The 27,585-nt window shown below is 45.4% G+C and overlaps 1 protein-coding gene across 1 annotated transcript; it reads left to right on the top strand.

Moving 5' to 3' along the window:
- The first annotated feature begins 3,853 nt into the window (after positions 1–3,853).
- On the top strand, positions 3,854–27,585 carry LOC121552677 (probable E3 ubiquitin-protein ligase RNF217). The gene is made up of 6 exons (XM_041865687.1): positions 3,854–4,935; positions 22,180–22,401; positions 22,707–22,871; positions 23,682–23,883; positions 25,256–25,327; positions 27,487–27,585. The coding sequence occupies exons 1-6, from the start codon at positions 4,372–4,374 to the stop codon at positions 27,561–27,563; spliced, it is 1,302 nt and encodes a 433-aa protein (XP_041721621.1). The 5' UTR covers positions 3,854–4,371; the 3' UTR covers positions 27,564–27,585.

Genomic DNA, 27,585 nt, shown 5'->3' with positions numbered 1-27,585 from the left:
GGTGGCTGACTAAATAATTTTTCCCCCACTGTATGCTTGTCTTATTATTTTACATGTTTCCTCTTTCGCAGTTACAAGTCCTAAATGCAAATGCCAATGTTGTGTTGTTATGTTAGACTCTACAGTCATGGTCAAAAGTTTTGAGAATGACACAAATACTAATTTTCTCAAAGTCTGCTGCCTCAGTTTTGATGATGGCAATTTGCATATACTCCAGAATGGCATGAAGAGTGATCAGATGAATTGCAATTAATTGCAAAGTCCCTCTTTGCCATGAAAATGAACTTAATCCCAAAAATACATTTCCACTGCATTTCAGCCCTGCCACAGAAGGACCAGCTGCCATCATGTCAGTGATTCTCTCGTTAACACGGGTGAGAGTGTTGACGAGGGCAAGGCTGGAGATCACTCTGTCATGCTGATTGAGTTAGAATAACAGACTGGAAGTTTTAAAAGGAGGGTGGTGCTTGAAATCATTGTTCTTCCTCTGTTAACCATGGTTACCTGCAAGGAAACAAGTGCCGTCATCATTGCTTTGCACAAAAAGTGCTTCACAGGCAAGGATATTGCTGCTAGTAAGATTGCGCCTAAATCAACCATTTTTCGGATCATCAAGAACTTCAAGGAGAGAGGTTCAATTGTTGTGAAGAAGGCGTCAGGGTGCCCAAGAAAGTCCAGCAAGCGCCAGGACCGTCTCCTAAAGTTGATTCAGCTGCGGGATCAGGGCACCACCAGTGCAGAGCTTGCTCAGGAATGGCAGCAGGCAGGTGTGAGTGCATCTGCACGCACAGTGAGGCGAAGACTTTTGGAGGATTGCCTGGTGTCAAGAAGGGCAGAAAAGAAGCCACTTCTCTCCAGGAAAAACATAAAGGACAGACTGATATTCTGCAAAAGATACAGGGATTGGACTGCTGAGGACTGGGGTAAAGTCATTTTCTCTGATGAATCCCTTTCCGATTGTTTGGGGAAGACAAGGTGAGCGCTACCATCAGTCCTGTGTCATGCCAACAGTAAAGCATCCTGTGACCATTCATGTGTGAGGTTGCTTCTCAGCCAAGGGAGTGGGCTCACTCACAATTTTGCCTAAGAACACAGCCATGAATAAAGAATGGTACCACCACATCCTCCGAGAGCAACTTCTCCCAACCATCCAAGAACAGTTTGGTGACGAAAAATGCCTTTTCCAGCATGATGGAGCACCTTGCCATAAGGCAAAAGTGATAACTACAGTGAAGGAAATAAATATTTGATCCCCTGCTGATTTTGTATGTTTTCCCACTGACAAAGAAATGATCAGTCTATAGTTTTAATGGTAGGTTTATTTGAACAGTGAGAGACAGAATAACAACAACAAATCCAGAAAAACGCATGTCAAAAATGTTATGAATTGATTTGCATTTTAATGAGGGAAACCAGTATTTGACCCCTCTGCAAAACATGATTTAGTACTTGGTGGCAAAACCCTTGTTGGCAATCACAGAGGTCAGACGTTTCTTGTAGTTGGCCCCCAGGTTTGCACACATCTCAGGAGGGATTTTGTCCCACTCCTCTTTGCAGATCTTCTCCAAGTCATTAAGATCTCTAGGCTGACGATTGGCAACTCGAACCTTCAGCTCCCTCCACAGATTTGCTATGGGATTAAGGTCTGGAGACTGGCTAGGCCACTCCAGGACCTTAATGTGCTTCTTCTTGAGCCACTCCTTTGTGGCCTTGGCCGTGTGTTTTGGGTCATTGTCATGCTGGAATACCCATCCACAACCCATTTTCAATGCCCTGGCTGAGGGAAGGAGGTTCTCAACCAAGATTTGGATGGCTCTGTCCATCATCCCTTTGATGCGGTGAAGTTGTCCTGTCCCCTTAGCAGAAAAACACCCCCAAAGCATAATGTTTCCACCTCCATGTTTGACGATGGGGATGGTGTTCTTGGGGTCATAGGCAGCATTCCTCCTCCTCCAAACACGGCGAGTTGAGCTGATGCCAAAGAGCTCGATTTTGGTCTCATCTGACCACAACACTTTCACCCAGTTCTCCTCTGAATCATTCAGATGTTCATTGGCAAACTTCAGATGGGCCTGTATATGTGGTTTCTTGAGCAGGGGGACCTTGCGGGCGCTGCAGGATTTCAGTCCTTCACGGCGTAGTGTGTTACCAATTGTTTTCTTGGTGACTATGGTCCCAGCTGCCTTGAGATCATTGACAAGATCCCCAGTGTGGTTCTGGGCTGATTCCTCACCGTTCTCATGATCATTGCAACTCCACGAGGTGAGATCTTGCATGGAGCCCCAGGCCGAGGGAGATTGACAGTTCTTTTGTGTTTCTTCCATTTGCGAATAATCGCACCAACTGTTGTCACCTTCTCACCAAGCTGCTTGGCGATGGTCTTGTAGCCCATTCCAGCCTTGTGTATGTCTACAATCTTGTCCCTGACATCCTTGGAGAGCTCTTTGGTCTTGGCCATGGTGGAGAGTTTGGAATCTGATTGATTGGTTGCTTCTGTGGACAGGTGTCTTTTATACAGGTAACAAGCTGAGATTAGGAACACTCTCTTTAAGAGTGTGCTCCTAATCTCAACTCCTTACCTGTATAAAAGACACCTGGGAGCCAGAAATCTTTCTGATTGAGAGGGGGTCAAATACTTATTTCCCTCATTAAAATGCAAATCAATTTATAACATTTTTGACATGTGTTTTTCTGGATTTTGTTGTTGTTATTCTGTCTCTCACTGTTCAAATAAACCTACCATTAAAATTATAGACTGATCATTTCTTTGTCAGTGGGCAAACGTACAAAATCAGCAGGGGATCAAATACATTTTTCCCTCACTGTAAGTGGCTCGGGGAACAAAACATCGACATTTTGGGTCCATGGCCAGGAAACTCCCCAGACCTTAATCCCATTGAGAACTTGTGGTCGATCCTCAAGAGGCGGGTGGACAAACAAAAACCCACAAAATAAACTCCAAGCATTAATTATGCAAGAATGGGCTGCCATCAGTCAGGATGTGGTCCAGAAGTTAATTGACAGCATGCCAGGGTGGATTGCAGAGGTCTTGAAAAAGAAGGGTCAACACTGCAAATATTGACTCTTTGCATAAACTTAATGTAATTGTCAATAAAAGCCTTTGACACTTATAGAATGCTTGTAATTATACTTCAGTATACCATAGTAACATCTGACAAAAATATCTCATAACACTGAAGCAACGAACTTTGTGAAGAACAATACTTGTGTAATTCTCAAAACTTTTGACCACGACTGTCCTACCCTCTACTGTTGACTCTACTGTCAGTGTGCCACTTGACCCAAACAACATTGCTGATGATATTTCAGTGTTATGCTGAGAATACTGTAGATTCATATCTAAACAATTATTAGCTGAAGGTTAAACCCCCATGGCAAATACATACATTGAAAAAATATAGTCAGTTGTGAAACGAAATGCCATAACTTTCTGATTTTGAATTTCCATTGTTTTATTGACAGTGTCTAGCAGCCAGACTATTGAAATTGAAAACAGTAATGGTAGAATTTACTATAATCTCACCAAATATGGATATTATAATTGATATACAGTATTTTTTCCCAAACACTTGACTTAAGGTGTTTCTCACTTTGTAGAATAAAAAGGTTGCCGTCATCACTTGTATGAGGTGCGTCCATAGATTTGATGTGCCCTTTGTGGGCAATGCGCGTAAATTACAGGTCATACAGTGCTATATTGATTCTAACTTGGTTGGAGGTAGCCTGTTGCTGGGCAGGCAAACGTCCAGGGATCCCCAGAGAGAGACTGCGTTATTAAAGTTGTTTAACCGTAATAGATGGATATGCGTCTGACTCTAACTTCTTGCTTTTTTTGATCGACAATGCGCTGTTATTTCACAAACAGCTACAACTTTACGGATTTATTTTTTCCTACACGCAGACCCGGAAGCAGAAATACAGCCTACTTGGGTTTTGTTTTGTTTTGTTAGTATCTGGAGTTGGAGGAGAGGCAGAGCGTGCATGGGGAGTTATACTTTGGGAATGGAAGATGAACACATTTCTTTGAATGTTTAAAAACCCGAGTTTTGTCAGCAGATATGACGAAGAGACAGTCTGCAATCCATCAAAAATGCTTGATAAAGTTGAGACATCAGGCACAGATTTTATTCAAGATGTCAGGGAAAGAAAGATCCTAACACTAGCCGGTGACGGTTATTGGAGACGCACAAACACAGGGTTGAGAGGACGGGTAGTAAAGAAAATGTTGAGGGATACCGTTTCAGAAAACCGACTGCAGTGGATATTTTAAGGAGGAATTTCGGGACTACGAGATCCCCTACGAATTTCAATAACAATTCAGCAGATGACCAAAAAGACACAGAGGATGCCATGGTAGAAATTGTTTTAAATGAACGAATTGATTGTGTGGACCTTGAAAAGTCAAGTGGTAGTGAAACGAATGATGGAAAAGAGCAAATCGCAGATCACATAGAGGGATTAACGTCATCCGATTTGGATGAAGTTGATGTAACAGATTCTGACGAATATTGTGAAAGTAGCAGGGCTGACGACGATGTCGTACAGTTAAAGGAACATGTTTACTGTACCGTATACTGTATTGCAAACGATAACTACAGGAAACCAGCTGACAATACCGGAGAACACCAATATAATGGGGCGATGACTCCGTCAACATCAAACGTCGCTACAGAGCAATCCACAGATTTGCGGCAGCAGAGCAATTTGGAACTGGGCCGCCACACCGTCCCCGATCCAGACACTCTACCGAACCCGATCGATCCTAGAACTCTGAGCAACTTTTACAACGGGGATTACAATGTATCAGTTGTCTTGGCATGTCGCATCTGTCTGGACAACAAGCACAATAAACCGTTACATTGTTGCAAGAAGGTTGTCTGTGAGGAATGCCTGAAAATATACATCAGTTCACAGGTAAAGGCTTGGTATCCCAATTCACCGAAAGCTGTCTCCAGCATCATATGTTTTCTATGTTATCTATGTTATCAAGCCTTCTGGATGTGTGTGTGTGTGTGTGTGTGTGTGCTCAATAGACACATTGACACAGAAAAAGATTGGGCCTATATATATGGCACTTGTAGGCCTACCTGTTATGATTACTTTTTGTTTTCACAACACAAATGTATGTTTATGCCCATTGGATTGCTTTGGGTTAATGTAAGATCATCCCCAGCTCATTTGGCATGTCAATAGTGTATCTGGGTGCAGATTTTGTGGTCTGTAGACAGCTGGCTTGCTGTGTCCTACTGAATGAACCCAATGGGAGCCCTGGTCCATGTGCTCAGTTACCACTAGGATGAACACCTGCTGGGGCAGTCTGCAGGGAGAGCACTGGGGTCTAGTATTACACTGTGCACCATGTGATCAACTACCTGAGGTAGACCCAGTCATATGGTCTGTCTCCTGCTGCAGCCTGGAAGAGAGCCAAGTAATTGGGATGTAGGCTAGTATAGTGATAAATGAACAGGTTGAACACTTTCCCATCTTAGTGTTAGGCCTATATGTCAGTATTTTGCTGGGCTGCTTGGAGAGCTGGGATGGAAGGGATAACCCATTGTGTTGTAACAGTGCTGCCTCTGCCATTGTTATCCTTGTTTAGGGAAGTCATGTGCTTCCTGCTTTCTGAGCCAACTGACTCCTCTCACAAGGAACAATCTGCGACTGTGCTGCACTGTGGAATTCAACACGATAACTAGGCCTAACTCTGTGCTACTGAGTGTAAAGTGAAAGGATATGCGAGGTATTTCCCAGAGAATGTATCAGACAGTGTCTCTGTCTATCCTTTAATTAGGTGTGGAATGATTGTGAGCTTGTATACAGTTTCTATGGATGTCTAACACAGATAACCAGTGTGTGGTGTCTGTGGTTGGTTTGCATGGATAGGGAGGCTGTAGATTAGAAAAACAAATGTAGGGTGACTAAAGATATTGTAACATCAGGGAACTACTGACTGCATGCGAAATAGATTTGTTGTCTGAGTGTGGTGGGTGTGCTGATTGTTGTCTTTCCTCACGGCTGATGGCAGCAGCGGAGGGAGGGATGGAGACAGGTTGTGTGTGTGTGTGGCTTTAATTGAAAGCTTAATCACAGAGCTCTGTCTCTGTAGAACCTAGTGAAATCACGCCGCTCTTCCACAAGAGGCTGCGTGCTGCAGTTTATTCTCTCTGAAGACAACGTCAGTTGCCCACCTAGAGCAGGGGTCGCCAACCTTTTCTAGCATGAGAGCTACTTAAAAAAAATTAAACATGTCGCGAGCAACAACAAAGAAATATGGCTTTCAAGTAGGCACATTATTCTCTTTTCCTCTCCCCTGCAACTCTTCCCCGGGTCCTTAGCGCACAAGAGAAAGTAGTACACAATGTTTTCTGTCAATATACTCAGTACTTAATTTGAGCCAGATCCATTTTTCAAGTCCAAAAATCCAGAGAAAGATGGTGAATCGAGCTGGGGGGGAGGGGGGCAGTGCATCCACCGACGAAGTGCTCGGAGCAGGTGCAATTTGCAGTTCAAGAACAAGCAAACGTATAACCCCTGGCTTGTCATGCAGAATTCAAAGCTGGGCTGTACAACATGCAAAAAGGTAGGGAGGTTGGGTCTAGAAACGACTGGAAGGGTTAGACTAACAAAAGAATGGGTGGAATGAACAGTAAATTAACATCGTAAAAAAACAAAAAAACAAAAACAAAGAGCCCTCAGAAAAACATGCCTGAACCAAGGCACATTTGGTAATTAACAGAGTAGCAGCAGCGTAAAAAGATGGGGTGGGGGTACAAAGCAAATAGTCCGGGTAGCCATGATTATCTGTTCAGGAGTCTTATGGCTTGGGTGTAGAAGCTGTTAAGATGCCTTTTGGACCTAGACTTGGCGCTTCTGTACCGCTTGCCGTGCGGTAGCAGAGAGAACAGTCTATGACTAGGGTGGCTGGAGTCTTTGACAATTTTGAGGGCCTTCCTCTGACACCACCTGGTATAGAGGTCCTGGATGGCAGGAAGCTTGGCCCCAGTGATGGACTGGGCCGTACCGCACTACCCTCTGTAGTGCCTTGCGGTCTGAGGCCGAGCAGTTGCCACACCAGGCAGTGATGCAACCAGTCAGGATGCTCTCGATGGTGCAGCTGTATAACTTTTTGAGGATCTGAGGACCCATACCAAATCTTTTCAGTCTCCTGAGGGGGAATAGGCTTTGTCGTGCCCTCTTCACGACTGTCTTGGTGTGTTTGGACCCATGATAGTTTGTTGGTGATGTGAACACCAAGGAACTTGAAGCTCTCAACCTGTTCCACTACAGCCCCGTCGATGAGAATCAAATCTAATTTTATTTGTCACATACACGTGTTTAGCAGATGTAATTGCGTGTGCAGCGAAATGCTTGTGCTTCTAGCTCCTACAGTGCAGTAATATCTATCAAGTAATATCTAACAATTTCACAACATATACCCAATACACACAAATCTAAGTAAGGAATGGAATTAAGAATATATACATATATGGACAAGAAATGACAGAGTGGCATGGACTAAGATACAGTAGAATATTATAGAATACAGTATATACATATGAGATGAGTAATGCAAGATATGTCCACATTATTAAAGTGGCTAGTGTTCCATTTCTTGAAGTGACCAGTCATTTCAATAGGCAGCAGCAGCCTCTAATGTGCTAGTGATGGCTATTTAACAGTCTGATGGCCTTGAGATAGAAGCTGTTTTTCATTCTCTCGGTCCCAGCTTTGATGCACCTGTACTGACCTCACCTTCTGGATGATAGCGGGGTGAACAGGCAGTGGCTCGGGTGTTTGATGTCCTTGATGATCTTTTTGGCCTTCCTGTGACATCGGGTGCTGTAGGTGTCCTGGAGGGCGGGTAGTTTGCCCCTGGGCGTGCTCAGTCCTCTTTTTTTTCCTGTAGTCCACAATCATCTCCTTTGTCTTGATAATGTTGAGTGAGAGGTTGTTATCCTGGCACCACACGACCAGGTCTCTGACCTCCTCACTATAGGCTGTGTAATCGTTGTCGGTGATCATGCCGACCACTGTTGTGTCGTCTGCAAAATTAATGATGCTGTTGGAGTCGTGCCTGGCCATGCAGTCATGGGTGAACAGGGAGTACAGGAGGGGACTGAGCACGCACCCCTGAGGGGCCCCCTTGTTGAAGATCAGCGTGACAGATGTGTTGTTACCTACCCTTACCACCTGGGGGCGGCCTGTCAGGAAGTCCAGAATCCAGTTGCCGAGGGAGGTATTTAGTCCCAGGGTCCTTAGCTTAGTGATGAGGGTTTCTGGGATAATGATGTTGATGTGAGCCATGACCAGCCTTTCAAAGCACTTCATGGCTACAGACGTGAGTGCTACGGGTCGGTAGTCATTTAGGCAGGTTATCTTAGTGTTCTTCACAGCAGAGAACAAGTTTGTAATCTGTATTTGTGCTTCATATTATCACATAGGCAGGAGGCCTATATATTCTCATATGTGTGTTCTGCTGTAGCCTACATTGATTTCTTTAATTTGAAGTTATATTCCGATATTGTGATATTTGTTCTATTGCTACATTGATGTCTTGAAAATTATATGAAATTCGGGTCTTGTAAGCCCCACAGTTGAGTATGTGTGCATATGGTGGGTGTTCTGCAGTGTCATCTAAAAATGTTGCTGTACGTTGATGTCTAGAAAATTAGGCTATCAGAAATTCGGACTTATGTAAGACCTGCAGTTATACTCAAGTACAGTGAGGGAAAAAGGATTTGATCCCCTGCTGATTTTGTACGTTTGCCCACTGACAAAGACATGATCAGTCTATAATTTTAATGGTAGGTTTATTTGAACAGTGAGAGACAGAATAACAACAAAAAAATCCAGAAAAACTCATGTCAAAAATGTTATGAATTGATTTGCATTTTAATGAGGGAAACCAGTATTTGACCCCTCTGCAAAACATGACTTAGTACTTGGTGGCAAAATCCTTGTTGGCAATCACAGACGTCAGACGTTTCTTGTAGTTGGCCACCAGGTTTGCACACATCTCAGGAGGGATTTTGTCCCACTCCTCTTTGCAGATCTTCTCCAAGTCATTAAGGTTTCGAGGCTGACGTTTGGCAACTCGAACCTTCAGCTCCCTCCACAGATTTTCTATGGGATTAAGGTCTGGAGACTGGCTAGGCCACTCCAGGACCTTAATGTGCTTCTTCTTGAGCCACTCCTTTGTTGCCTTGGCCGTGTGTTTTGGGTCATTGTCATGCTGGAATACCCATCCACGATCCATTTTCAATGCCCTGGCTGAGGGAAGGAGGTTCTCACTCAAGATTTGACGGTACATGGCCCGTCCATCGTCCCTTTGATGCGGTGAAGTTGTCCTGTCCCCTTAGCAGAAAAACACCCCCAAAGCATAATGTTTCCACCTCCATGTTTGACGGTGGGGGTGGTGTTCTTGGGGTTATAGGCAGCATTCCTCCTCTTCCAAACACGGCGAGTTGAGTTGATGCCAAAGAGCTCGATGTTGGTCTCATCTGACCACAACACTTTCACCCAGTTCTCCTCTGAATCATTTAGATGTTCAATGGCATACTTCAGACGGGCCTGTATATGTGCTTTCTTGAGCAGGGGGACCTTGCGGGCGCTGCAGGATTTCAGTACCAATTGTTTTCTTGGTGAATATGGTCCCAGCTGCCTTGAGATCATTGACAAGATCTTCCCGTGTAGTTCTGGGCTGATTCCTCACCGTTCTCATGATCATTGCAACTCTACGAGGTGAGATCTTGCATGGAGCCCCAGGCCGAGGGAGATTGACAGTTCTTTTGTGTTTCTTCCATTTGCGAATAATCACACCAACTGTTGTCACCTTCTCACCAAGCTGCTTGGCGATGGTCTTGTAGCCCATTCCAGCCTTGTTTAGGTCTACAATCCTGTCCCTGACATCCTTGGAGAGCTCTTTGGTCTTGGTCATGGTGGAGAGTTTGGAATCTGATTGATTGGTTGCTTCTGTGGACAGGTGTCTTTTATACAGGTAACAAGCTGAGATTAGGAGCACTCCCTTTAAGAGTGTCTTAATTAGCACCTTGGAGAGTGCTGTCTTTTTCACCACCATAGATAGTAGGCTACTTGGCTGCTACGTTGTGTTTGACACATTTTTTGTCAATGTGTTCCGGTACCTCAGAGCACCCTGGATGTTCTGAGTCCATGTCAATGCTTAAATCACATCAGAAGAAAATGTTTTTTAGGTCTGGAAGATTTTTTGACTGTAATTCCCCTTTAATTGCGCATCTGCCTCTGGAAGCAACGTCAGCACAAGAACTGTTTGTCTGGAGCTTCATGAAATGGGTTTCCATGGCCGAGCAGCCGCACTCAAGTCTAATATCACCATGTGCAATGCCAAGCGTTGGCTGGAGAGGTATAAAGCTCGCAACCATTGGACTCTGGAGCAGTGGAAACACACTCTCTGGAGTGATGAATCACGCTTCACCATCTGGCAGTCCAATGGACAAATCTGGGTTTGGCAGGTGCCAGGAGAATGCTACCGTGATCCTCTGTAGCTCAGCTGATAGAGCATGGCGCTTGTAACGCCAAGGTAGTGGGTGCGATCCCCGGGACCACCCATACACAAAAAAATTAATAATGTATGCACGCATGACTGTAAGTCGCTTTGGATGAAAGCGTCTGCTAAATGGCATATTATTATTATTATTTATTATTACCTGCCCGAATGCATAGTGCCAACTGTATACAGTGACATTCTAGATGATTCTTTGCTTCCAACTTTGTGGCAGTTTGGGGAAGGCCGTGCGTAAAGTGAGGTCCATACAGAAATTGTTTGTTGAGATCAGTGTGGAAGAACTTGACTGGCCTGCACAGAGCCCTGACCTCAACCCCATCGAACAACTTTGGGATGAATTGGAACGCTGACTGCGAGCCAGGCCTAATCACCCAACATCAGTGCCCGACCTCACTAATGCTCTTGTGGCTGAATGGAAGCAAGTCCCCGCAGCAATGTTTCAACATCTAGTAGAAAACCTTCCCAGAAGAGTGGAGGCTGTTATAGCAGCAAAGGGGGGACCAACTCCATATTAATGCCCATCATTTTGGAATGAGATGTTCGATGAGCAGGTGTCCACATACTGTTGGTCATGTAGTGTATGTTGGCTGCAAGCTACTGGTAGCTCTCGATCGACCTGTTGAAGACCATTGACCTAGAGGGATCTTGTTATTGTCATCATGTAGCATCAGATTGCAGACTGTTCCTTGGCTTTCAAATCCAATTTAGTCACTGACTCATCTGTCTCGGGGTCAGGATAGGGACTGCTACAGCTCCAGTTTCCTCCATGTTCACGTGTCTGTTATGCATTAACCCGTTTTAGAGGACTTGCTGTTGGCTCTTTTAGGCTCAAATGCTATCACACGTGTGCACTGGTTTATAAACTTTCCCAGTGATCTGTATACATTATACAACTCAGAGTTGAAGGCCTTCCTTGCTTTGTGTTCTGAGGATCTTATGAACACTGAAACACAGTGGGAAAATAGGCCTAGTTACTCTCCAAATCTTGTCAAGTTATTGGTCTAAGTAAGGGGTCTTCAACCTTTTCTTACCCAGGGACCCCCTCCCAGGCAAACCGGCAACCCATGGATCCCCATCATAGGTTAGCAAAACATTTCCTGTCTTATCATCAGGTGAATGATATCAAGAAAGTTAATTCCAAACATATTTTCGCTAAGCGCAGCTGTTTAGCTTCGTAAACAAAGGTTAGCCATGTATTAGCAAAAATGTATGTCCAAGTCAAGAAAGCTTACCAGCAGCCAGCGGCACTTGCCTCACTGGTTGCCTATTCGCCGGTGCTTTTTCAAAGCCTATGTCAGATACTCTAGTGAGTGTAACTGGCTACAATGTGTGTAATTGGCTCAATATTGGTAGTTGAGAAATAAAGTTGGCATCATTAGAAAGAAGAGATTCTACTCTTACTGTAGGTGTATATATTTCAAAATAAATGTATTCTGTTGTTTTTAGTGATAGTCATAAAAACATTGAAATAATACAAAATCTAAATCCATTATCCCCTCCCCTGCCGTACTTCAGCGGACCCCTAGGGGGCCAGGGACCCCCGGTTGAATACCCCTGGTGTAAATGTTCTGTCTCAACTGATGTGGGTTTGAAGTATGCCTACTAGCTCTTCAGTCCTGTCCTACAGTATCTATTCTTTTCCCTCTTTTCTTTGAGGACTTCCGACGGCTGGTTTGCCTGTAATGATTCAAACTGTCATTGTTTTTAATGTCTTTATGTCTTATTCTGATTACAAAAGCCTGCATGTCTTCCAGTCTGATATGAATAGGCTGTGTGCTCTGGTCTTAATTCATGTGACGCTGCCAGATCAGAGGGATGGAAATACATGACTGTCACACCAGTTCAATCTCCTTACCATGTCTTGGGTGCGAAAAATACACTGTATTTTAAAAAGCCTAATTTAAATGGCTAATTCTTCATATAATATAGCCACATGGCTGTCCTTAGTTTATCCTTGCTTTCTGAGCACTATCACAGTCGAGCCATGTATTGTCAACTTCCAACTCAGGTGACAACATATCATTACTTCCTATTTCCTTTGATTAAGGGACTCGTTATATCTGTCTCCCTGTCTTTATGCTGTAGAGGAAACGCTTTAGTCTGTCTAATTGTGTTCAATAGAGAGGCCTCAATGAATCTCTATAAGAGGCTGATAAGTAGTTGTCTGCCAGTCAGTCTTGGCATGATTGCAATGTTCTGACCCTTTGATAGGCCAGGATTCAGGAAGGATGTTATCCTGCCCTCTAGATCTGGTGTGATGCCACATGTCTTTGTCCCTCACACTGACTCATACATGCTTTGTTTGATATCGTCTGACCTGCCCAGCGCTTGATGATGTACCACTGGATTGTCAGCTCTGTCAGAGAATATGAAAACGTTCCTCTTAGTACATCTCACTGTATTGCAGGTGTGGCCAGGCACATTGTTATTCGCTTGGCTTTTGCATGGATACAGAATAGTAATCCCTTAGTCATAACATCCTATTATGACTAACACAGACAGTATAACACTGACTAACACTGGTATGACAGGTGCCTGATTTAGCCCAAAAAATGGATCAACCCGACACTGATCTTCTGTGTATATGTAGCTTCCAGTCAGTAACATAAGGAGTTATGGAAGGCACCACCACAGGTAGTATCCATTGTGTTGCTTCTTGCTGCCCATCATGGTACCAGCCTTATCATGTGTCGCTCCTCTACTAAAGCTGGTTCCACCAGCTCAGGCTGAACACTATGTGTGTCTGTGTGTGTGTGTTGGTTCTTCTATCGTTGTGGGGACCTAAAATCCCCAAATGTTCCCACAAGGATAATAAAACAAGGAAAATTATCCGCGTGGGGACATTTCCCACATCACCGTGAGGACAAAGGTTATTTTAAGCTTAGGGGTTAGGGTTACAATTAGGGTAAGGGGTTAGGGTTATGAGTTAAGATTAGGGTTATGGTAAGGGTTTGTGTTAGGGAAAATAGGATTTTGAATAAAAATGAATTTTAGGTCCCCACGAGGATAGAAGAGCATAACATGTGCGTGTGTGTTGGTTCTTATATCCTTTTGGGGACCTAAAATCCCCAAATGTCCTCACAAGGATAGTAAGTGTCCCACGTGGGGACATTTCCCACGTCCCCATGAGGACAAAGGTTTTTTTAAGCTTAGGGGTTAGGGTTACAATTAGGGTTATGGGTTAAGGTTTGGGTTATGGTTAGGATTAGGGGAAATAGGATTTAGAATATAAATGAATTTTAGGTCCGCACGAGGATAGAAGAACATAACGTGTGTGCGCGTGTGCGAAAGAGAGCTCTACCTCAGGGCCAATGTTGTAGCCTGAGGACAGAAGTGTTCTGCCTGATAAAGTTAATCTGAACCTCTGGTCATCAGTGAAATCAGGGCTAAAATTTGACCTAATAAAGGGATGAGAACGCACTCCCGGAGATCGCTCATTCATTTCTCTGTGAGGCTGTGGTGGACTACAGTTTCTCCTCTGTTCTGGCTCTGAAGCAGCAGGACAGTTATAATAGGTGGACACACACACACACACACACACACCACTAGACCACAGATGGTATGCCCTGGTATAATCTAGGGCCACTGCTCTTGGAGGGCAGAAGGGAATGGAGATGTTACAGTATATATATTTTTCACACCTTGCCACTGCTCCAGTGTCCCTGCTGTGTTGACTGTCAGGGTCACTGTGCTGTGGCCTGGTTGATGGGTGTAGAGGTGTGCTCAGGGTTGCCCTATGGTACTCCTTCACGCCCTCGTCAGTGGGCACTACGTTCACAGGTGGCAACTCTCTTACTGACCGTCTCGTCTCATCAGCGTCACAGCCTAGCTAGTCCTAAGCCTGTGACCTTGTCTGTGCAGCTTTAGAAGATAGACTTCCCTGTGCAAGTCACAACACAAACTGTCCACACATTCACTTCCTTTTATTTACACACACAGTAGATATATCATGCTGGTGCCCATACATGGTTAGTTACAGTACAATGGACTAGACATAATATGAATAGAAGAACCCATTCTGAAATTTTAAAAAGACACTTATCCCATGTTTAGTTAATAGGGGTTCTTTTGTCCAGTCAAATGGTCCCGTGTGGCTCAGTTGGTAGAGCATGGCGCTTGCAACACCAGGGTTGTGGGTTCGATTCCCACGGGGGACCAGTACGAAAATTTATGCACTCACTACTGTAAGTCGCTCTGGATAAGACTAAAATGTCAAATGGAGGTCCCCACTCCACAGGAGTTGGCTGATGTCATGGTTCTGAGAAAGAACACAGGGTGTTATTGATATCCCACTGATTGTCATCTCACTTGCACTGTGACTGCTCTTTCTAGGAAAGTCTTCAATCAGCTACCTCAAAACAACGTTCTGCTTGTTGTCACTTTAGGCCTACGTAGTTCTGATCACCAACCTCTGATGTGATAACATATATGAGCTCATTGGACAACAATAGCTGAGCTGCTGCTGCGGTGCGTTGAGCAACCCCAGAGCAGAACAGAGTGCACAGCCTGGGCCTGAGGAGAGTACAGGGCCACACTGTAAGCAATTTCCTGTTGGTTTTACTGTAACTTACAGGAAGCTAGTTGCCTGTATGTTACCGTAAAAATTGTACATTATGTTACGGTATCCAATAGTGTTACTGTAATCTTTTTGGCCTTTGTTTTTATGGTAACTTACAGGCAACTGACTGCCTGTAAGTTACCATAAAACAACATTACAGTGCATTACTGTAATCTTATTATGGCAATTGTAATGAATGAATGGATGAATTAATTTAAATTCATTGAGGAGAGATGGAGTTTGTATTGTACAGTATTTTACCGTAATTTAATAATGGCGCCAGAGCTGATGGCTGCCGTTTGACGGGCTCCTAACCAATTGTGCAATTTTGTGTGTTTTTTTTCATTGTTTGTAACTTATTTTGTACATAATGTTGATGCTACCGTCTCTTATAACCGAAAAGAGCTTCTGGATATCAGAACAGCGATTACTCACCTCGAACTGGACAAAGATGTTTTCTTTAATGAGTCTGATGCGAAGGATATACTGTTGCTCCCAGACAAGGCCCAAATCCCCGTCATTCGTTCTATTGGCCAACGTGCAATCATTGGATAATAAACTGGATGAGCTCCGTTCGAGACTATCCTACTAACGGGACATTAAAAACTGTAATGTCTTATGTTTCACCGAGTCGTGGCTTAACGACGACACGGATAATATACAGTTGGCTGGGTTTTCCGTGCATCGGCAGGACAGAACAGCTACGTCCGGTAAGACGAGGGGTAGGGGTGTGTGTCTATTTGTCAATAACAGCTGGTGCACGATGTCTAATATTAAGGTAGTCTCGAGGTATTGCTCGCCTGACGTAGAGTACCTCATGATAAGCGGTAGACCACACTATCTACCTAGAGTTTTCATCTATATTTTTCATAGCCGTCTATTTACCACCACAAACCGACGCTGGCACTAAGACCATACACAACGATCTGTATAAGGCCATAAGCAAACAAGAAAATGTTCATCCAGAAGTGGCGCTCCTAGTGGCCGAGGACTTTAATGCAGGCAAACTTAAATCCGTTTGACCTAATTACTACCAGCATGTCACGTGCAACCAGAGGAAAAAAAACTCTAGACCACCTTTACTCCACACACAGAGATGCGTACAAAGCTCTCCCTCGCCCTCCATTTGGAAAATTTTACCATAATTCTATCCTCCTGATTCCTGCTTACAAGCAAAAACTAAAGCAGGAAGTACCAGTGACTCTCAATACAGAAGTAGTCAGATGACGCGGATGCTACGTTACAGGACTGTTTTGCTAGCACAGACTGGAATATATATATTTTTTACCCCCTTTACTCCCCAATTTCGCCATATCCCAATTGGTAGTTACAGTCTTGTCCCATCGCTGCAACTCCCGTACAGACTCAGGAGAGGTGAAGGTCGAGAGCTGTGCGTCCTCTGAAACACAACCCCGCCAAGCCGCACTGCTTCTTGACACAATGCACGCTTAAGCCGGAAGCCAGCCACATCAATGTGTCGGAGGAAACAACGTACACCTGGCGACCGTGTCAGCGTGCATACGCCCGGGCCCGCCACAGGAGTCGCTACAGCGTGATGGGACAAGGACATCCCGGGCCGGACAAACCCTCCCCTAACCCGGACGACATTGGGCCAATTGTGCGTCGCCTCATGGGTCTCCCAGTCGCGGCCGGCTGCAACACAGACCGGAATATGTTCCGGGATACATACAATGGCATTGAGGAGTATACCACCTCAATCACCGGCTTCATCAATCACCGGCTTCATTGGTCCCCACAGTGACCGTACGTACATATCCCAACCAGAAGCCATGGATTACAGGCAACATCCGCACCGAGCTAAAGGCTAGAGCTGCCGCTTTCAAAGAGCAGGACACTAATACGGACGCTTATATGAAATCAAATCAAATGAAATGTTATTTGTCACATGGGCCGAATACAACAGGTGTAGACCTTACAGTGAAATGCTTACTTACAAGCCCTTAACCAACAATGCAGTTTTAAGAAAGAATACCAAAAAAAATCACCAAAAAATACAATATAAAATAATACAAAATAAAAGTAACAAATAATTAAAGAGCAGCAGTAAAAATAACAATAGCGAGGCTATATACAGGGGGTACCGGTACCGAGTCAATGTGCGGGGGCACCGGTTAGTCGAGGTAATTGGGGTAATATGTACATGTAGGTAGAGTTATTATTGCATAGATAATAAACAGAGAGTAGCAGCAGCGTAAAAGAGGGGTGGGGGGGCAATGCAAATAGTCTGGGTAGGCATTTGATTAGATGTTCAGGAGTCTTATGGATTGGGGGTAGAAGCTGTTTAGAAGCCTCTTGGACCTAGACTTGGCGCTCCCGTACCGCTTGCCGTGTGGTAGCAGAGAGAACAGTCTATGACTAGGGTGGCTGGAGTCTTTGACAATTTTTAGGGCCTTCCTCTGACACCGCCTGTTATAGAGGTCCTGGATGGCAGGAAGCTTGGCCCAGAGATGCCATACCAGGCAGTGATGCAACCAGTCAGGATGCTCTCGATGGTGCAGCTGTAGAACCTTTTGAGGATCTGAGGACCCATGTCAAATCTTTTCAGTCTCTTTAGGGGGAATAGGTTTTGTTGTGCCCTCTTCACGACTGTCTTGGTGTGCTTGGACCATGTTAGTTTGTTGGTGATGTGGACACCAAGGAACTTGAAGCTCTCAACCTGCTCCACTACAGCCTCGTTGATGAGAATGGGGGCGTGCTCGGTCCTCTTCTTTTTCTTGTAGTCCACAATCATTTACATTTTAGTCATTTTAGCAGAAGCTCTTATCCAGAGCGACTTACAGTTAGTGAGTACATATATTTTGGGCCCCCGTGGGAAACGATCCCACAACCCTGGTGTTGCAAGCGCCATGCTCTACCAACTGTGCTACCTGATCATCTCCTTTGTCTTGATCACGTTGAGGGAGAGGTTGTTATCCTGGCCCCACACGGCTAGGTCTCTGACCTCCCTATAGGCTGTCTCGTTGTTGTCGGTGATCAGGCCTACCACTGTTGTGTCATCGGCAAACTTAATGATGGTGTTGGAGTCGTGCATGGCCATGCAGTCATGAGTTAACAGGGAGTACAGGAGGGGACTGAGCACGCACACCTGAGGGGCCCCCGTGTTGAGGATCAGCGTGTCGGATGTGTTGTTACCTACCCATACCACCTGGGGGCGGCCCGTCAGGAAGTCCAGGATCCAGTTGCAGAGGGAGGTGTTTAGTCCCAGGGTCCTTAGCTTAGTGATGAGCTTTGAGGGCACTATGGTGTTGAACGCTGAGCTGTAGTCAATGAATAGCATTCTCACATAGGTGTTCCTTTTGTCCAGGTGTGAAAGGGCAGTGTGGAGCGCAATAGAGATTGCATAATCTGTGGATCTGTTGGGGCGATATGCAAATTGGAGTGGGTCTAGGGTTTCTGGGATAATGGTGTTGATGTGAGCCATGACCAGCCTTTCAAAGCACTTCATGGCTACAGACGTGAGTGCTACGGGTCTGTAGTCATTTAGGCAGGTTACCTTAGTGTTCTTGGGCACAGGAACTATGGTGGTCTGCTTGAAACATGTTGGGATTACAGACTCAGACAGGGAGAGGTTGAAAATGTCAGTGAAGACACTTGCCAGTTGGTCAGCGCATGCTCGGAGTACACGTCCTGGTAATCCGTCTGGCCCTGCAGCCTTGTGAATGTTGACCTGTTTAAAGGTCTTACTCACATCGGCTACAGAGAGCGTGATCACACAGTCATCCGGAACAGCTGATGCTCTCATGCATGTTTCAGTGTTACTTGCCTCGAAGCGAGCAAAGAAGTAATTTAGCTCGTCTGGTAGGCTTGTGTCACTGGGCAGCTCGCGGCTGTGCTTCCATTTGTAGTCTGTAATAGTTTGCAAGCCCTGCCACATCCGACGAGCGTTGGAGCGGGTGTAGTACGATTCGATCTTAGTCCTGTATTGACGCGTTGCCTGTTTGATGGTTCGTCAGAGGGAATAGCGGGATTTCTTATAAGCTTCCGGGTTAGAGTCCCGCTCCTTGAAAGCGGCAGCTCTACCCTTTAGCTCAGTGCGGATGTTGCCTGTAATCCATGGCTTCTGGTTGGGGTATGTACGTACGGTCACTGTGGGGACGACATCATTGATGCACTTATTGATGTATTGATGAAGCCAGTGACTGATGTGGTGTACTCCTCAATGCCATCGGAAGGATCCCGGAACATATTCCAGTCTGTGCTAGCAAAACAGTCCTGTAGCTTAGCATCTGCTTCATCTGACCACTTTTTTTATTAACCGAGTCACTGGTGCTTCCTGCTTTAGTTTTTGCTTGAAAGCAGGAATCAGGAGGATATAATTATGGTCAGATTTTCCAAATGGAGGGCAAGGGAGAGCTTTGTATGCGTCTCTGTGTGTGGAGTAAAGGTGGTCGAGAGTTGTTTTCCCTCTGTTTGCACATTTAACATGCTGGTAGAAATGAGGTAAAACGGTTTTAAGTTTCCCTGCATTAAAGTCCCCGGCCACTAGGAGCGCCGCCGCTGGATGAGCGTTTTTCTGTTTGCTTATGGCCGTATACAGTTCATTGAGTGATGTCTTAGTGCCAGCATCGGTTTGTGGAATATAGCTACGAAGAATATAGATGAAGAGTGTGATCACGCTATGCCGTCAGACGAACAATCAAACAGGCAAAGCGTCAATACAGGACTAGGATTGAATCCTACTACACTGGCTCTGACGCTCGTCGGATGTGGCAGGACTTGCAAACTATTACGGACTACAAAGGGAAACCCTGCCGCGAGCTTCCCAGTGACGCGAGCCTGCCAGACGGGCTAAATGCCTTTTATGCTCGCTTCAAGGCAAGCAACACTGAAGCATGTATGAGAGCACCAGCTGTTCCGGGCGACTGTGTGATCACACTCTCCATAGCCGATGTGAGCAAGACCTTTAAACAAGTCAACATTCACAAGGCCGCGAGGCCAGACGGATTACCAGGACGTGTACTCAGAGCATGCGCTGACCAACTGGCAAGCGTCTTCACTGACATTTTGAACCTCTCCCTGAACGAGTCTGTAATACCTATATGTTTCAAGCAGACCACCATAGTCCCTGTGCCCAAGAAAGCGAAGGTAACCTGCCTAAATGACTACCTCCCCGTAGCACTCACATAGGTAGCCATGAAGTGCTTTGAAAGGCTGGTCATGGCTCACATCAACACCATCATCCCGGAAACCCTAGACCCACTCCAATTCGCATACCGCCCCAACAGATCCACAGATTACGCAATCTCAATCGCACTCCACATTGCCCTTTCCCACCTGGACAAAAGGAACACCTATGTGAGAATGCTGTTAATTGAGTACAGCTCAGCGTTCAACACCATAGTGCCCACAACGCTCATCACTAAGCTAAGGACCCTGGGACTAAACACCTCCCTCTGCAACTGGATCCTGGACTTCCTGACGGGTCGCCTCCAGGTGGTAAGGGTAGGCAACAACACATCTGCCACGCTGATTCTCAACACGGGGGCCCCTTCAGGGGTACTCCCTGTTCACCGACGACTGCGTGGCCAAGCACGACTCCAACACCATCATTAAGTTTGCTGACGACACAACGTGGTAGGCCTGATTACCGACAACGATGAGACAGCCTATAGGGAGGAGGTCAGAGACCTGGCAGTTTGGTGCCAGGACAACAACCTCTCCCTCAATGTGAGCAAGACAAAGGAGATGATCGTGGACTACAGGAAAAGGAGGGCCGAACACGCCCTCATTCACATCGACGGGGCTGTAGTGGAGCGGGTCGAGAGTTTCAAATTCCTTGGTGTCCACATCACCAACAAACTATCATGGTCCAAACACACCAAGAAAGTCGTGAAGAAGGCACGACAACGCCTTTTCCCCCTCAGGAGACTGAAAAGATTTGGCATGAGCCAGAAACAACAATACCATGCAACCATTTATGGTATGATTTAACATTTACGCCTAAAATCATCAAGACTGCATTGTCATTTATGGCAATTTTCTGTAAATAATTAAATTGTACTTTACTGTTAGTTTTATTGTATAATACTGTCAAAACAACAAGAATGTTTTACAGTGCAGGAGCAGGGTCCATAGGGCCAGAGGCCAGGCTGTCATAGTGAAAGGAGTCTGCTCAGTCTGCTGGGCATTACCCCAGAGCTGTGCTGCATCACTCTCTAGTCTACTGTATGGACATGTACTACAGGCCCAGCCAGGAGGGGATTACTCAGCTCAGATCAGCAGCACTATGCTAATCCTCTGGGCGGCCTGGGCCTGCCCGTCTGTCTGCACCATGCCCTGGGAGGAGCACCCTGGAGGGGACCCACTGTGCCTGGAGCAAGGGAGTCCTGGAGCTCTACATGGGAGGGGGAGAAGTGGTGGTGGGGTGTACTCATGAAGCTAATGCTAAGACTCTCACTGGGCATACTGGGCCCTTTTCCCTCTGTAGTTTTCCACTGTTGTAGTAGTGTTATGTCTATGGAGCGTCAGGTAGCCTAGCAGTTAAGAGCATTGGGCCAGGAACCGAAAGGTTCCCCAGCCGACTAGTTGAAAAAAATCTGTTGTTGTGCCCTTGAGCAAGGCACTTAATAGCTCCTGTAAGTTGCTCTGGATAAGGGTGTCTGCAAAATGATTGAAATGACTTGTGAATTCACTAGTTGTTCATGGAAGCCTTCCAAGGCACGTTCTCTCACGCAACACAGTATCTCTTATAGGGGGATTAGGGTAACAACAGATCGTACCAATCACCTTTTGGTAAAGAACTTTGCCTTGTACAGTACCACCCAGGAAATGTATGTTCTGTACTGTACACTGTAGTATTTGCTTATGTGTTCTGTTTACCCTTCACCTACATAACACACATGCAATCCAGTAGCTAAATGTATTGACAATATTTTATTACCGGATCTAGGGCCAATGGCATTGTGTTTGTATGCAACGTACGACCACTGTCTCATATTATTTGTTTATCCTCAATTGTCATAAAGCATTCTGTAGAGTAGATCATGAACCACATCTCTCTCTATTGATCCCTGTGTTATGTCTATGTCTGCCCCAGGTCAGGGTGGGCAGAGCGGACATAGTGTGCCCCATCACGGAGTGCAGTGGTTACCTGGAGGAGAGCCTGGTGGTGTCCCACCTGGGCAGTGAGGAAGTAGCCAAATACAAATACTTCCTGGAGCTAAGCCAGATTGACTCTAGCACCAAACCCTGTCCCCAGTGCAGCCAGTTCACCTCGCTGAAAGGACGTACCCCCAGCAGGGCAGAGCACAAATATAAGGTGAGAGAGAGGGCCTATACTGTTCTGAGATCAGATATTATACAGCAGGACTGAGCACAAGTAAAAGGTGAGTACAGGGCCTCTGCAGTTTGTAATTCTTCTGAAAATGTTGAGGTTTTTTTAATCATGGACAAAGTGCTTCTTCATGTATCATTAATGAGGGAGGTTTTAGTCCATGCAGGCAGTTCAGTTCTTCTCACCACATCTATGCTTCTTATACGCCATGCATCTATCTAGCCAATCACGTCTATGCCTCTTATACGCCGTGCATCTATCTAGCCAATCACATGTCTATGCCTCTGCAGATCCAGTGCATGAAGTGCCAGTTTGTGTGGTGCTTCAAATGCCATGCCCCCTGGCATGAGGGCCTGAAGTGCCGGGACTACAGGAAAGGGGACAAGCTGCTGCGTCACTGGGCTAGTATCATTGAGCACGGCCAGAGGAACGCCCAGAAGTGCCCCCGCTGCAAGGTGGGTGACAGGGCCAGGAGAGTGGAGAAAAATAGCAAACCTTGCTAGATAACATAGCTACTGGAGGAAGATTGTGGTTCACAGTTACAATAATAATAATATGCCATTTAGCAGACGCTTTTATCCAAAGCGACTTACAGTCATGCGTGCATGCATTTTTTTTTGTTCACATGTTCCTAAAGGGTGTTCACTTCACTGGGCAGGTGGAGACAGGGCCGACTGTTCTCTCCAGTGTTGTATGTCAATAACAAAAGATGATTGAAGATATGTTTGAGAGAGAGAGAGAGAGAGAGAGAGAGAGAGAGATTTCTCCCCCCCCTTGTAACAATGGCTGGAAATGAAGCATTCCAGGAAGTCATAAGACGGAGTCCTTGGCAGAAAGTCAATACCAAATTAGATTTACTAAGCCACGTCAGCTCTTTCTTTCATACACAGTGAGAGTGCTAATTCATCTAGGTATTGGAAGGAACTGTCACTGAGATGTGGACTACTAGCTGGCTGTATGTCCATGGCAGCACTCTCCTCTCAATGGAATGTCAGTCAGCATGAGTCAGGGAAAGGGGTTGAGTGATGGGAAAGGGGTTGAGTGATGCTCAGATATCAGGACAAAATGTTCCATTATTTTCCCTCGATTTCGAACCAAACCAAAATACTTATATTCTGGAAATACCTGCATTGAGCTGACTGATAATCTAGTGATTGTTAATTATAGTTAATAATTTGTGCAGAAATTAGGGTCCAACTTTAAACTAACAACGACTTATGACTTCATGAATGCTCTATAAAGCTTTTATATGTCGCTCTCCCAAGATCCACATTCAGAGGACAGAGGGCTGCGATCATATGAACTGCACCCAGTGCAACACCAACTTCTGCTACCGCTGTGGAGAGAAGTACCGCCACCTGCGATTCTTCGGGGATCACACGTCCAACCTCAGCGTGTTCGGCTGCAAGTACCGCTACCTCCCTGAGAAGCCCCACCTCCGCCGGCTGGTCCGGGGGTCCGTGTGTGGTGAGTCTGCCCAGCCTCAGCCCGGGCCCCAGAGGCCCTTAAACCCTTTATAGAGGGGATATTTTGGGATTCCCATAACCTTTCATGGTTAATATTATTAGACAAGCAGGCAATCAGTACCCTCTGACAATATGACAACTATACTTAGACTAGGCCCTTAAGGGCTGATTTAAAAATATGCTCTGATTAGCAGCTGTAGTTTTACAGTCCTTCTGCCTCCCTTTAGAATTCAGTCATTACACTGCCCATGACTTTCCTCCTTGGTCTCTGTGGTCAGACTCAGAGAGATAGATAGGCGGGGGGCGACGAGGAAACTTCAATTACCATGTGGGTGGCCTTTCATCTTCTTAATCAATTCACACAATAATGAAGATGATCAAAACAGCATGTACTAGCTTGATGCTGCAGACATGACTCTTTCACAACCCATTTTCACAATACGTCTAGTGCCTATGCTAAAAGTTTGCATTGTAATTTGTCACGGCTCTGAAGTCGGAACAATAACGGTATACTGTAGTAGCCACCACAGTGGATGATTTGCATGACCCTTATCAGCAGAACTTCCTTATCTGAGATGACGCATGTCTCTGTGACCCTGCCTGCTGTGTGAGAATAGGGAACAGCGCTCCTGTTCTCTGATAGGTGCTCTGACTGCAGCTCTGTGTCTGTCGTTCCCTCAGGGCCTTGTGTAGTGCCTCAGCTGTTGCTCCCTGAGTGGGATTAGCTAAAGTTAGTCAGAGGCCAGCAGGGTGCCAATGGAAACATCTGACACACACTAACGGTGGGCTAATGTGTCCATCAGAGGGGCTACAACACCCCGTCTACCTCCCATTAAAACACTCCGCTGCCTGCTCCCATTCTCATGTTTTAACAGCCTTGCCAATGAAATCAAACATGTGAATTATCTAAACCGTAGTCCTTTAACTCGCTAGTGGCTGTTTTGATTTAGTGGCTGTTTTGATCCCATGAGAATGGGAGCAGGCAGCGGAGTGTTTTAATGGGAGGTAGACGGGGTGTTGTAGCCCCTCTGATGGACACATTAGCCCACCGTTAGTGTGTGTCAGATGTTTCCATTGGCACCCTGCTGGCCTCTGACTAACTTTAGCTAATCCCACTTAGGGAGCAACAGCTGAGGCACTACACAAGGCCCTGAGGGAACGACAGACACAGAGCTGCAGTCAGAGCACCTATCATTTAGGTTGGGTGTACTGTAATGGCGCAGTACCTCTTTGATAACCTGTTGAAAATGTTAATGTGCTATGTGCGAAGGTGCTATTCCAAACTGCCCTGGCCTCCCAATGCTTTTTCATGTGTGTACTTGTCCTACCCTTATGCATATCTGTGTTGTCTCTTTGTCTCCCTCCCATTCCAGTGAGTAAAGTGGTGGTGGCCCCTGTTGTCATAGTCCTGGTGGTGGTGGTCAGTGCAGTATCCCTGGTCATAGGTAAGCAATGTTACATCCTGTTATAACATGAAACCACTGCAATTACCCACTGTTTTAATCCTGCTCTTTTAATCCCTCGATAACAACATGAAACATTACATAACCACTGGTGCTTTAGAGATACAGTGGGGGAAAAAAGTATTTAGTCAGCCACCAATTGTGCAGGTTCTCCCACTTAAAAAGATGAGAGAGGCCTGTAATTTTCATCATAGGTATACGTCAACTATGACAGACAAAATGAGGAAAAGAAATCCAGAAAATCACATTGTAGGATTTTTAATGAATTTATTTGCAAATTATGGTGGAAAATAAGTATTTGGTCAATGACAAAAGTTTCTCAATACTTCGTTATATACCCTTTGTTGGCAATGACACAGGTCAAACGTTTTCTGTAAGTCTTCACAAGGTTTTCACACACTGTTGCTGGTATTTTGGCCCATTCCTCCATGCAGATCTCTAGAGCAGTGATGTTTTGGGGCTGTCGCTGGGCAACACGGACTTTCAACTCCCTCCAAAGATTTTCAATGGGGTTGAGATCTGGAGACTGGCTAGGCCACTCCAGGACCTTGAAATGCTTCTTACGAAGCCACTCCTTCGTTGCCCGGGCGATGTGTTTGGGATCATTGTCATGCTGAAAGACCCAGCCACGTTTCATCTTCAATGCCCTTGCTGATGGAAGGAGGTTTTCACTCAAAATCTCACGATACATGGCCCCATTCATTCTTTCCTTTACACGGATCAGTCGTCCTGGTCCCTTTGCAGAAAAGCAGCCCCAAAGCATGATGTTTCCACCCCCATGCTTCACAGTAGGTATGGTGTCCTTTGGATGCAACTCAGCATTATTTGTCCTCCAAACACGACGAGTTGAGTTTTTACCAATAAGTTCTATTTTGGTTTCATCTGACCATATGACATTCTCCCAATCCTCTTCTGGATCATCCAAATGCACTCTAGCAAACTTCAGACGGGCCTGGACATGTACTGGCTTAAGCAGGGGGACACGTCTGGCACTGCAGGATTTGAGTCCCTGGCGGCGTAGTGTGTTACTGATGGTAGGCTTTGTTACTTTGGTCCCAGCTCTCTGCAGGTCATTAACTAGATCCCCCCGTGTGGTTCTGTGATCATTTTGACCCCACGGGGTGAGATCTTGCGTGGAGCCCCAGATCGAGGGAGATTATCAGTGGTCTTGTATGTCTTCCATTTCCTAATAATTGCTCCCACAGTTGATTTCTTCAAACCAAGCTGCTTACCTATTGCAGATTCAGTCTTCCCAGCCTGGTGCAGGTCTACAATTTTGTTTCTGGTGTCCTTTGACAGCTCTTTGGTCTTGGCCATAGTGGAGTTTGGAGTGTGACTATTTGAGGTTGTGGACAGGTGTCTTTTATACTGATAACAAGTTCAAACAGGTGCCATTAATACAGGTAATGAGTGGAGGACAGAGGAGCCTCTTAAAGAAGAAGTTACAGGTCTGTGAGAGACAGAAATGTTGCTTGTTTGTAGGTGACCAAATACTTATTTTCCACCATAATTTGCAAATAAATTCATTAAAAATCCTACAATGTGATTTTCTGGATTTTTTTTCCTCAATTTGTCTGTCATAGTTGACGTGTACCTATGATGAAAATTACAGGCCTCTCTCATATTTTTAAGTGGGAGAACTTGCACAATTGGTGGCTGACTAAATACTTTTTTCCCCCACTGTATAATCTAAAATGTGTTACTTTCCCTTGGGTCAGGTATGTTGTGTGACTCTACTTGTTCAATGGCTGTGGTGTGCTGGAGAAGGCCACCTGTGTTTTGGTGAAAATTGATAGAAGCGGCTAAGTGTCTGCTTGTCCACTTCAGATAGCACTGCTACACTGGGCGATGGGAGGATGACACACTGATGTAAAGCTGTTGACAGTCACTTTCTAATCCCACTCACAAATTATCTTTACTGTTATGTGTGTCCGCATTTCAAAGGTAACATGTTCTTAGTGCGAACAACAGAACAGTATTGAGATTATTAAAGTATTTCCTTGATCGACCACCAATACTGTTAACACTTCCTTGTGAGAGGTGTCACTTAATTTGCTTGCATTAACTGTCAGTCATTTCCCTGAGCTTAGTTCCTGCTCATACTAACCTGCCTGTTCTCTCCTGCTCTGCTCTCTCCTCAGGTCTCGTGGCCTTTCCTATCTACTACATCTGTAAGAAGAGACGGCGGCGCACCCAGGGTACTGGCCGTTGGCTCTGAGCTGAGGACCACGGCAGTGTGG

Source organism: Coregonus clupeaformis, unplaced genomic scaffold, assembly GCF_020615455.1.
Source record: "Coregonus clupeaformis isolate EN_2021a unplaced genomic scaffold, ASM2061545v1 scaf0698, whole genome shotgun sequence".
Lineage (NCBI taxonomy): Eukaryota > Metazoa > Chordata > Actinopteri > Salmoniformes > Salmonidae > Coregonus > Coregonus clupeaformis.
This window is presented reverse-complemented; position numbering and strand designations above follow the sequence as displayed.